Genomic DNA, 12,361 nt, shown 5'->3' with positions numbered 1-12,361 from the left:
GCCTGAGGGTCCCTTGACCTGGCGCAATACCGGTCTAGTTTTTTGTTGAGGCGGGACGCCATCATGTCCACCTTTGGTTTTTCCCAACGGTTCACAATCATGTGGAAGACTTCTGGGTGAAGTCCCCACTCTCCCGGGTGGAGGTCGTGTCTGCTGAGGAAGTCTGCTTCCCAGTTGTCCACTCCCGGAATGAACACTGCTGACAGTGCTATCACATGATTTTCCGCCCAGCGAAGAATCCTTGCAACTTCTGCCATTGCTCTCCTGCTTCTTGTGCCGCCCTGTCTGTTTACGTGGGCGACTGCCGTGATGTTGTCTGACTGGATCAGCACCGGCTGACCTTGAAGCAGAGGTCTTGCTAGGCATAGAGCATTGTAGATGGCCCTTAGCTCCAGGATATTTATGTGAAGTGATGTCTCCAGGCTTGACCACAAGCCCTGGAAATTTCTTCCCTGTGTGACTGCTCCCCAGCCTCTCAGGCTGGCATCCGTGGTCACCAGGACCCAGTCCTGAATGCCGAATCTGCGGCCCTCTAGAAGATGAGCACTCTGCAACCACCACAGGAGAGACACCCTTGTCCTTGGTGACAAGATTATCCGCTGATGCATCTGAAGATGCGACCCGGACCATTTGTCTAGCAGATCCCACTGGAAGGTTCTTGCGTGGAATCTGCCGAATGGGATTGCTTCGTAAGAAGCCACCATCTTTCCCAGGACCCTTGTGCATTGATGCACTGAGACTTGGCCTGGTTTTAGGAGATTTCTGACTAGTTCGGATAACTCCCTGGCTTTCTCCTCCGGGAGAAACACCTTTTTCTGGACTGTGTCCAGGATCATCCCTAGGAATAGAAGTCGTGTCGTCGGGATCAGCTGCGATTTTGGAATATTGAGAATCCAACCGTGCTGGCGCAGCACTATCTGAGATAGTGCTACCCCGACTTCCAACTGTTCCCTGGATCTTGCCCTTATCAGGAGATCGTCCAAGTAAGGGATAACTAAAACTCCCTTCCTTCGAAGGAGTATCATCATTTCGGCCATTACCTTGGTAAAGACCCGGGGTGCCGTGGACAATCCAAACGGCAGCGTCTGAAACTGATAGTGACAGTTCTGTACCACAAACCTGAGGTACCCTTGGTGAGAAGGGTAAATTGGGACATGTAGGTAAGCATCTTTGATGTCCAGAGACACCATATAGTCCCCTTCTTCAAGGTTTGCAATCACTGCTCTGAGTGACTCCATCTTGAATTTGAACCTTTGTATGTAAGTGTTCAAGGATTTTAGGTTTAAAATTGGTCTCACCGAGCCGTCCGGCTTCGGTACCACAAATAGTGTGGAATAGTACCCCTTTCCCTGTTGTAGGAGGGGTACCTTGATTATCACCTGCTGGGAATATAGCTTGTGAATGGCTACCAATACTGCCTCCCTGTCTGAGGGAGACGTCGGTAAAGCAGACTTTAGGAAACGGCGAGGGGGAGACGTCTCATTCCAATTTGTACCCCTGAGATACCACCTGAAGGATCCAGGGGTCCACTTGCGAGTGGGCCCACTGCGCACTGAACTTCTTGAGACGGGCCCCCACCGTGCCTGAGTCCGCTTGTAAAGCCCCAGCGTCATGCTGAGGACTTTGCGGAGGCGGGAGAGGGCTTTTGTTCCTGGGAACTGGCTGTTTGTTGCAGCCTTTTTCATCTCCCTCTGCCACGGGGCAGAAATGAGGCGCCTTTTGCCCGCTTGCCCTTATGGGGCCGAAAGGACTGCGCCTGATAATACGGCGTCTTCTTAGGTTGAGAAGCTACCTGGGGTAAAAATGTGGATTTTCCAGCAGTTGCCGTGGCTACCAGGTCTGATAGACCTACCCCAAATAACTCCTCCCCCTTATAAGGCAATACTTCCATGTGCCTTTTAGAATCCGCATCCCCTGACCACTGCCGCGTCCATAAACCTCTTCTGGCAGAAATGGACAGCGCGCTAACTCTTGATGCCAGTCGGCAAATATCCCTCTGTGCATCACGCATATATAGAAATGCATCCTTCAAATGCTCTATAGTCAGTAATATACTGTCCCTATCTAGGGTATCAATATTTTCAGTCAGGGAATCCGACCACGCCAGGCCCGCACTGCACATCCAGGCTGAGGCGATTGCTGGTCGCAGTATAACACCCGTGTGAGTGTATATACATTTTAGGATATTCTCCAGCTTTCTATCGGCAGGTTCCTTTAGGGCGGCCGTATCAGGAGAGGGTAGTGCTACCTGTTTAGACAAGCGTGTGAGCGCTTTATCCACCCTAGGGGGTGTTTCCCAACGTGCCCTATCCTCTGGCGGGAAAGGGTACGATGCCAATAACCTTTTAGGAATTATCAGTTTTTTATCGGGGGAAACCCACGCCTCATCACACACTTCATTTAATTCCTCGGATACAGGAAAAACTACAGGCAGTTTTTTCTCACCAAACATAATACCCTTTTTAGTGGTACTTGTATTATCAGAGATATGCAATACATTTTTCATTGCTTCAATCATGTAACGTGTGGCCCTAGTGGAAGTCACGTTTGTCTCCTCATCATCGACACTGGAGTCAGTATCCGTGTCTGTCATTTGAGGTAACGGGCGTTTTAAAGCCCCTGATGGCGTTTGAGACCCCTGGACAGGCACAAGCTGAGTAGCCGGCTGTCTCATGTCGTCAACTGTCTGTCGTAAAGAGCTGACACTGTCACGCAATTCCTTCCATAAGCTCATCCACTCAGGTGTCGACTCCCTAGGGGGTGACAACTCTATAATAGGCAATTGCTCCGCCTCCATCTCATTTTCCTCCTCAAAAATGTCGACACAATCGTACCGACACACCGCACACACACAGGGAATGCTCTGATAGAGGACAGGACCCCACTAGCCCTTTGGGGAGACAGAGGGAGAGTATGCCAGCACACACCAGAGCGCTATATATAGACAGGAATACCACTATAAAATGTGCTTTTCCCTTTATAGCTGCTGTTAGTATTAAAACTGCGCCAAATTAGTGCCCCCCTCTCTTTTTTTACCCTTTTCTGTAGTGCAGGACTGCAGGGGAGAGTCAGGGAGACGTCCTTCCAGCGGAGCTGTGATGGAAAATGGCGCCCGTGTGCTGAGGAGATAGGCTCCGCCTCCTTCTCGGCGGCCTTTTCTCCCGCTTTTTGGTGAGTTCTGGCAGGGGTTAAAATACATCCATATAGCCCTGGGGGTTATATGTGGTGTATTTATGCCAGCCAAGGTGTTTACATTGCTGCTCAGGGCGCCCCCCCCTAGCGCCCTGCACCCTCAGTGACCGAAGTGTGAAGTGTGCCTGAGTAACAATGGCGCACAGCTGCAGTGCTGTGCGCTACCTTGTTGAAGACCGATGTCTTCTGCCGCCGATTTTTCCGGACCTCTTCTTGCTTCTGGCTTTGTAAGGGGGCCGGCGGCGCAGCTCTGGGACCGAGCTCCGAGGCTGGGCCTGTGTTCGGTCCCTCTGGAGCTAATGGTGTCCAGTAGCCTAAGAAGCCCAAGCTGGCTGCAAGCAGGCAGGTTCGCTTCTTCTCCCCTTAGTCCCTCGATGCAGTGAGCCTGTTGCCAGCAGGTCTCACTGAAAATAAAAAACCTAAAACTAAACTTTCACTAAGAAGCTCAGGAGAGCCCCTAGTGTGCACCCTTCTCGGCCGGGCACAAAAATCTAACTGAGGCTTGGAGGAGGGTCATAGGGGGAGGAGCCAGTGCACACCAGGTAGTCCTAAAGCTTTACTTTTGTGCCCAGTCTCCTGCGGAGCCGCTATTCCCCATGGTCCTTACGGAGTTCCCAGCATCCACTAGGACGTCAGAGAAAGTATATTGAATATAATGTATTTCTACTGCAGTTCACAAATATTCTTATTATCTAACAGTACAAGATAATTTTATTTTACACAATACAACTGCATATTTAAAAAGCATTATATAAGACCTGGGGATATTTGTTTTATTATAAAATGTTTATAATTAATGTTATAAAGCTTTTGATCCAAAAGTAGGTAGTGACAGGTGGTGAAGTGGTAGCATTTTCTGTTCCTTTAAGTACATGAAGGTATATTTATACAAATTTCTCATACAGAGGATAGATAGGATAGATAGGATAGATAGGATAGATAGGATAGATAGGATAGATAGGATAGATAGGATAGATAGGATAGATAGGATAGATAGGATAGATAGGATAGATAGGATAGATAGATAAAATAGCACAATTCTATGTTTTAAATGGTCTTAAAACGAATAATGATAAAAAAAAAAAATAGCAGGACAAATCTTAATAAGAGAAAGGGCTGCAATGTTTAAACTGGATGACAAGTATCCACAGGGAGGATATGATGCAACGTTTTTAGGTCAGATGTATTTTATTTTGTGGAAAACTTTGAAGCGCCTTGATTTTTCAGATATGCTCCTTCACAGGAAGGGCATTAAATAAGTAAAAATAAGAATTTACTTACCGATAATTCTATTTCTCGTAGTCCGTAGTGGATGCTGGGACTCCGTAAGGACCATGGGGAATAGCGGCTCCGCAGGAGACAGGGCACAAAAGTAAAGCTTTAGGATCAGGTGGTGTGCACTGGCTCCTCCCCCTATGACCCTTCTCCAAGCCTCAGTTAGGATACTGTGCCCGGACGAGCGTACATAATAAGGAAGGATTTTGAATCCCGGGTAAGACTCATACCAGCCACACCAATCACACCATACAACTTGTGATCTGAACCCAGTTAACAGTATGATAAAAACGTAGGAGCCTCTGAAAGATGGCTCACAACAATAAACAACCCAATGTTATTGTAACAATAACTATATACAAGTATTGCAGACAATCCGCACTTGGGATGGGCGCCCAGCATCCACTACGGACTACGAGAAATAGAATTATCGGTAAGTAAATTCTTATTTTCTCTGACGTCCTAAGTGGATGCTGGGACTCCGTAAGGACCATGGGGATTATACCAAAGCTCCCAAACGGGCGGGAGAGTGCGGATGACTCTGCAGCACCGAATGAGAGAACTCCAGGTCCTCCTCAGCCAGGGTATCACATTTGTAGAATTTAGCAAACGTGTTTGAACCTGACAAAGTAGCTGCTCGGCAAAGTTGTAAAGCCGAGACCCCTCGGGCAGCCGCCCAAGATGAGCCCACTTTCCTTGTGGAATGGGCTTTAACAGATTTTGGCTGTGGCAGGCCTGCCACAGAGTGTGCAAGCTGAATTGTACTACAAATCCAACGAGCAATCGTCTGCTTACAAGCAGGAGCACCCAGCTTGTTGGGTGCATACAGGATGAACAGCGAGTCAGATTTTCTGACTCCAGCCGTCCTGGAAACATATATTTTCCGGCCTTGACAACGTCTAGCAACTTGGAGTCCTCCAAGTCCCTAGTAGCCGCAGGCACCACAATAGGTTGGTTCAGGTGGACGCTGAAACCACCTTAGGGAGAAACTGAGGACGAGTCCTCAATTCCGCCCTGTCCGAATGGAAAAATCAGATAAGGGCTTTTACAGGATAAAGCCGCCAATTCTGACACGCGCCTGGCCCAGGCCAGAGCCAACAGCATGACCACTTTTCCTGTGAGATATTTTAACTCCATAGATTTAAGTGGGTCAAACCAATGTGACTTTTGGGACCCAAAAACTACATTGAGATCCCAAGGTGCCACTGAAGGCACCAAAGGAGACTGTATATGCAGTACCCCTTTTACAAACGTCTGAACTTCAGGGACTGAAGCTAGTTCTTTTTGGAAGAAAATTGACAGAGCCGAAATTTGAACCTTAATGGACCCCAATTTCAGGCCCATAGACACTCCTGTTTGCAGGAAATGTAGGAATCGTCGAATTTCCTCCGTCGGGCCTTACTGGCCTCGCACCACGCAACATATTTTCGCCAAATGCGGTGATAATGTTTTGCGGTTACATCCTTCCTGGCTTTGATCAGGATAGGGATGACTTCATCCGGAATGCCTTTTTCCTTCAGGATCCGGCGTTCAACCGCCATGCCGTCAAACGCAGCCGCGGTAAGTCTTGGAACAGACAGGGTCCTTGCTGGAGCAGGTCCCTTCTTAGAGGTAGAGGCTACGGATCCTCCGTGAGCATCTCTTGAAGTTCCAGTTACCAAGTCCTTATTGGCCAATCCGGAGCCACGAATATAGTGCTTACTCCTCTCCATCTTACCAATCTCAGTACCTTGGGTATGAGAGGCAGAGGAGGGAACCCATACACTGATTGGTACACCCACGGTGTTACCAGAGCCTTTACAGCTATTGCCTGAGGGTCCCTTGACCTGGCGCAATACCTGTTGAGTTTTCCCCAACGGTTTATAATCATGTGGAGGACTTCTGGGTGAAGTTCCCACTCTCCCGGGTGGAGGTCGTGCTGAGGAAATCTGCTTCCCAGTTGTCCACTCCCGGAATGAATACTGCTGACAGTGCTATCACATGGTTTTCCGCCCAGCGAAGAATCCTTGCAGCTTCTGCCATTGCCCTCCTGCTTCTTGTGGCACCCTGTCTGTTTACGTGGGTGACTGCCGTAATGTTGTCCGACTGGATCAACACCGGCTGACCTTGAAGCAGAGGTCTTGCTAAGCTTAGAGCATTGTAAAAGGCCCTTAGCTTCAGATATTTATGTGAAGTGATGTCTCCAGGCTTGACCATAAGCCCTGGATATTCCTTCCCTGTGTGACTGCTCCCCAGCCTCGCAGGCTGGCATCCGTGGTCACCAGGACCCAGTCCTGAATGCCGAATCTGCGGCCCTCTAGAAGATGAGCACTCTGCAACCACCACAGGAGGGATACCCCTGTCCTTGGTGACAGGGTTATCCGCTGATGCATCTGAAGATGCGACCCGGACCATTTTTCCAGTAGGTCCCACTGGAAAGTCCTTGCGTGGAATCTGCCAAATGGGATTGCTTCGTAGGAAGCCACCATTTTTACACAGAACCCTTGTGCATTGATGCACTGAGACTTGGCTCGGTTTTAGGAGGTTCCTGACTAGCTCGGATAACTCCCTGGCTTTCTCCTCCGGGAGAAACACCTTCTTTCTGGACTGTGTCCAGGATCATCCCTAGGAACAGAAGACAAGTCGTCGGAACCAGCTGCGATTTTGGAATATTGAGAATCCAATCGTGCTGCCGCAACACTACCTGAGATAGTGCTACACTGACCTCCAACTGTTCCCTGGATCTTACCCTTGTCAGGGAATCGTCCAAGTAAAGAATAACTAAAATTCCCTTCCTTCGAAGGAATATCATCATTTCGGTCCTTACTTTAGTAAAGACCCGGGGTGCCGTGGACCATCCCTACGGCAGCGTCTGAACTGATAGTGACAGTTCTGTACCATAACCTGAGGTACCCTTGGTGAGAAGGGTAAATTTTTTGACATGAAGGTAAGCATCCTTGATGTCCCGAGACATCATGTAGTCCCCTTCTTCCAGGTTCGCAATCACTGCTCTGAGTGACTCAATCTTGAATTTGAACCTCTGTATTCAAAGATTTTAGATTTAGAATCGGTCTCACCGAGCCGTCTGGCTTCGGTACCACAATAGTGTGGAATAATACCCCGTTTCCTTTTGCAGGAGGGGTACCTTGATTATCACCTGCTGGGAATACAGCTTGTGAATGGCTTCCAAAACTGCCTCCCTGTCAGAGGGAGACGTCGGTAAAACCGACTTTTGGAAACGGCGAGGGGGAGACGTCTCGAATTCCAATTTGTACCCCTGAAATATTACTTGAAGGATCCAGGGTCTACTTGCGAGTGAGCCCACTGCGCACTGAAATTCATTGAGAACGGGCCCCCACCGTGCCTGAGCTTGTAAAGCCCTAGCATCATACTGAGGGCTTGGCAGAGGCGGGAAAGGGTTTCTGTTCCTGGGAACTGGCTCATCTCTGTAGCCTTTTTCCTCTCCCTCTGTCACGAGCAGAAAAGAGGAACCTTTTGTCCGCTTGCCAACAAAGGACTGCGCCTGATAATACTGCGTCTTATTTTGAGAGGCGACCTGGGGTACAAACGTGGATATCCCAGCTGTTGCCGTGGCCACCAGGTCTGAAAAACCGACCCCAAATGCCTTTTTTAAGGCAATACTTCCAAATGCCGTTTGGAATCCGCCTCACCTGACCACTTTACTGGTAGAATTGGACAACGCACTTATACTTGATGCCAGTCGGCAATATTCCGCTGTGCATCTCGCATATATTTTAAATGCTCTATAGGCAATAATATACTGTCCTTATCTAGGATATCAATATTTCCAGTCAGGGAATCCGACCACGCCAACCCAGCACTGCACATCCAGGCTGAGGCGATTGCTGGTCGCAGTATAACACCAGTATGTGTGTAAATACATTTTAGGATACCCTCCTGCTTTCTATCAGCAGGATCCTTAAGGGCGGCCATCTCAGGAGAGGGTAGAGCCCTTGTTCTTACAAGCGTGTGAGCGCCTTATCCCCCCTAGGGGGTGTTTCCCAACGCACCCTAACCTCTGGCGGGAAAAGGTATACTGCCAATAACTTTTTAGAAATTATCAATTGTTATCGGGGGGAAACCCACGCATCATCACACACCTCATTTTATTTCTCAGATTCAGGAAAACTACTAGTTTTTCCTCACCAAACATAATACCCCTTTTTGGTGGTACTCATATCAGAAATGTGTAAACATTTTCCCTTGCCTCAATCATGTAACGTGTGGCCCTATTGGAAATCACGGTTGTCTCTTCACCGTCGACACAGGAGTCAGTATCCGTGTCGGCGTCTGTATCTGCCATCTGAGGTAACGGGCGCTTTAGAGCCCCTGACGGCCTATGAGACGTTTGGACAGGCACAAGCTGAGTAGCCGGCTGTCTCATGTCAACCACTGTCTTTATACAGAGCTGACACTGTCACGTAATTTTCAACAGTACATCCACTCAGGTGTCGACCCCCTAGGGGGTGACAACACTATTACAGACAATCTGCTCCGTCTCCACATCATTTTTCTCCTCATACATGTCGACACAAACGTACCGACACACAGCACACACACAGGGAATGCTCTGATAGAGGACAGGACCCCACTAGCCCTTTGGGGAGACAGAGGGAGAGTTTGCCAGCACACACCAAAGCGCTATAAACTGTATAGGGACAACCTTATAATAAGTGTCTATCCCTTATAGCTGCTTATATATATTTTTAGCCAAATAAGTGCCCCCCCTCTCTGTTGTACCCTGTTTCTGTAGTGCAGTGCAGGGGAGAGTCTGGGAGCCTTCCTACCAGCGGAGCTGTGTGGGAAAATGGCGCCGTGTGCTGAGGAGATAGGCCCCGCCTCCTTCTCGGCGGGCTCTTCTCCCGCTTTTATCTGGAAAACTGGCAGGGGTTAAATACATCCATATAGCCCAGGGGCTATATGTGATGTATTTTTTGCCATAGGAGGTATTTACATTGCTGCCCAGGGTGCCCCCCCCCCCCCCCAGCGCCCTGCACCCTCAGTGACCGCCGTGTGAAGTGTGCTGGGAGCAATGGCGCACAGCTGCAGTGCTGTGCGCTACCTTAATGAAGACAGGAACGTCTTCTGCCGCCGATTTCTGGACCTCTTCACTCTTCAGCATCTGTAAGGGGGCCGGCGGCGCGGCTCCGGGACCCATCCAGGCTGTACCTGTGATCGTCCCTCTGGAGCTAATGTCCAGTAGCCAAGAAGCCCAATCCACTCTGCACGCAGGTGAGTTCGCTTCTTCTCCCCTTAGTCCCTCGATGCAGTGAGCCTGTTGCCAGCAGGTCTCACTGAAAATAAAAAACCTATTTAAACTTTACTTCTAAGCAGCTCAGGAGAGCCACCTAGCCTGCACCCTTCTCGTTCGGGCACAAAAATCTAACTGAGGCTTGGAGGAGGGTCATAGGGGGAGGAGCCAGTGCACACCACCTGATCCTAAAGCTTTACTTTTGTGCCCTGTCTCCTGCGGAGCCGCTATTCCCCATGGTCCTTACGGAGTCCCAGCATCCACTTAGGACGTCAGAGAAAAGAGAAAATATACAATGAATGAGAGCAGTTTTGCTCTTTGTGTACCAGGTACAAACAGCACAGTGAGGAATAAAACTTGTCTGTACATCACTCAAAGCTCACTATCATTGTTCCTGCACATAATCCTCATCGTAACTGAAAGCAGATCATGGTAAAGAAAATGTGGAAGAGCAGTCAGGAAAAAAAAAACACAGTAGGGAAAAAAGAATACAAAATAAAAAGTGGACATGTCTACAACGCAACATTGGAATTAAAGATGGTGAGACATTCTTTTGCAAGTCATATTCTTTAAATGGAAACTACATTTCGTAAAGCAACGTTTATTTGAACTTTGCAGATGTTGAGATTACAATGGTATACTATATGTGATCAAGATGAGTCTCTGGAAAACCTTATTTATTCTTAAATTACACAATTGACAATTACACACTGGGTAAATCCTGAAACCATGGCCAGCTGGCAGCACTCAAACAGACGGCAGAGAGACCACTTATACTTTCATTGTGTATACTGTGCCAGAAACAGGACAGTAATAATCGGATTGTCATATATGTCCCCTTATCTTAAACAGTTGAAATGTCCTCCATGTATATGAAGCAGGTGAGTAGGCAACACTTTATTTTATTAACCCTCACCATCCATATACAAAGACCTGAGACTGAAGTTTTCCCAAGCAGTAGAACCGGCAAAGAAAACTAGGGGCGGTATTCAATTGTTTGAAAAGTCAGTTGGGTGCCTGTTTATCCTATCTACTAGACAGGAAAAAACAGACACCCAACCGACTATTCAGACAATTAAATATTTCCCACGAGGTAAAGTACAATGATTGATAGTTCAAGTGTCCAATGATGCACTTGTCTTACCTCTGGCTGTACTGAGGGGCTTTAGGTATAATGCCAACTCTTCCACACACTTTCTGGCCTCCTCATAGTGCTTGGTATCCTCCACGCCGCTGCACAGGGTAATCGGCTGCTGTTCAGGTACCTGACAGACACACATAAGTATGAGAAGACAGTCTACCTGAAAGTACTAAACACACACTAGCCCACAAGTTGTCATTTGTATACAGCATAGTGTTCATAACGCAAATTGTGCAGTCTCAGATTTCCATGCACTAGCCCCCAAACTATTCAATATAACATAAGCCAATGCAACTATTGCAACTCAAGGATTTGGAGGCTCAGTCAATGACAGGGTGAGCAAGATATATATTTTTTCTGCAGTGCTTTTACGAGTGGTAGTGGGAGAAAAGTAGACCACAGCTTCTATACTACAATGTTACAAAGCAAAAAGAAAGCGTATACTCAGCGAATATACATATTCTGTATCAGAACATGGGCGTACACATGTTTCTATAGAACTAAAGTGAAAGTAACTTTTCAGAATAAACCATCTGCTGCATGATCACAATCTAAACATGTACTAATAAATGTGCATAGCAGGCAGGGGGCTGGGAGTGACTGGTGGAAACCAGTGGTTCTCAACCTTTTTATGTGCTAGGACCCCTTCAAGCTTTCAGCATTTCTCTCTCATAACCCTTGTCAATTATCATACAGGATCATTTTGTAGCAGAAAATGGAATCAGTAGGTCATCCATAGGGCATAAGCCTCAAGGGAATGGATGCAATTTATTATTATTATTTTTTTTTAACTGATCACTTCAATTGTTGCTATTAAGCTCCCATTACTTTTTAAATATACAGGGTTTAGCCCATCTAAAGTAACGCTCAGGTGCCCAAACCACAAGCTTTTCGCACATTTCTTCTTGCTGGTTGCAAGAAGAAATGGGTCTCCCGTTGCTAATTGGTGCCTGAATAGAATAACAATTGAATTGCTCAGTTGTGTGCCCCCTAGTGACAGCTGCTGGGGAAAACAACTGAATTGTCCCCATGAAAGGTTACACCTAACATACTAAATCCATTATTAGAAAATTGAAAAAGGATCCATCCCAACCTCAATGAACAATTTCTAAAAACATTAACAATCTACCTAAGGGTCATCCCATGAAAATGAGTAAAAATGACCCACACGTGACACTGTAAAAATGATCTGTAACTGTATCTTGAATTTTTTTTCAACATAACTAGACAAGTTAAATTATAGCTCTCACTCATATGTTTTCATTAAAAAAATTAATAAAAAAACAAAACAATAACACATGCTCTTAATTTGGAGCTGAGGGGAATTATCAAGCAAAAGTTTCCTTTATCAAAACAGCGGTGGACTGGATTGTCCCCTAGTGGTTGAGGAGAAATAAGCATTTTGACGCATTCCTCTTTTTTTTTTTTTTAAATGGACGAATCGGAGGTAGGCGCCTTGTACTGTCAATGTTTAATAATGTGTATTAACATGTTATATGTAG

At 47.1% G+C, this 12,361-nt stretch overlaps 1 protein-coding gene across 5 annotated transcripts in view; it reads right to left on the bottom strand.

Annotated features, from left to right (window-relative positions):
- RC3H1 (ring finger and CCCH-type domains 1) overlaps positions 1-12,361 on the bottom strand; it is a 265,587-nt gene that overhangs the window by 69,957 nt on the left and 183,269 nt on the right. For all 5 annotated transcript variants that reach the window (XM_063939680.1, XM_063939682.1, XM_063939684.1 and 2 more), the window contains exon 3: positions 10,863-10,983. In XM_063939680.1, the coding sequence (XP_063795750.1) occupies positions 10,863-10,983 (121 nt within the window). The remainder of the gene's footprint in view (positions 1-10,862; positions 10,984-12,361) is intronic.

The sequence above is a fragment of the Pseudophryne corroboree genome, chromosome 9 (assembly GCF_028390025.1).
Source record: "Pseudophryne corroboree isolate aPseCor3 chromosome 9, aPseCor3.hap2, whole genome shotgun sequence".
Lineage (NCBI taxonomy): Eukaryota > Metazoa > Chordata > Amphibia > Anura > Myobatrachidae > Pseudophryne > Pseudophryne corroboree.
This window is presented reverse-complemented; position numbering and strand designations above follow the sequence as displayed.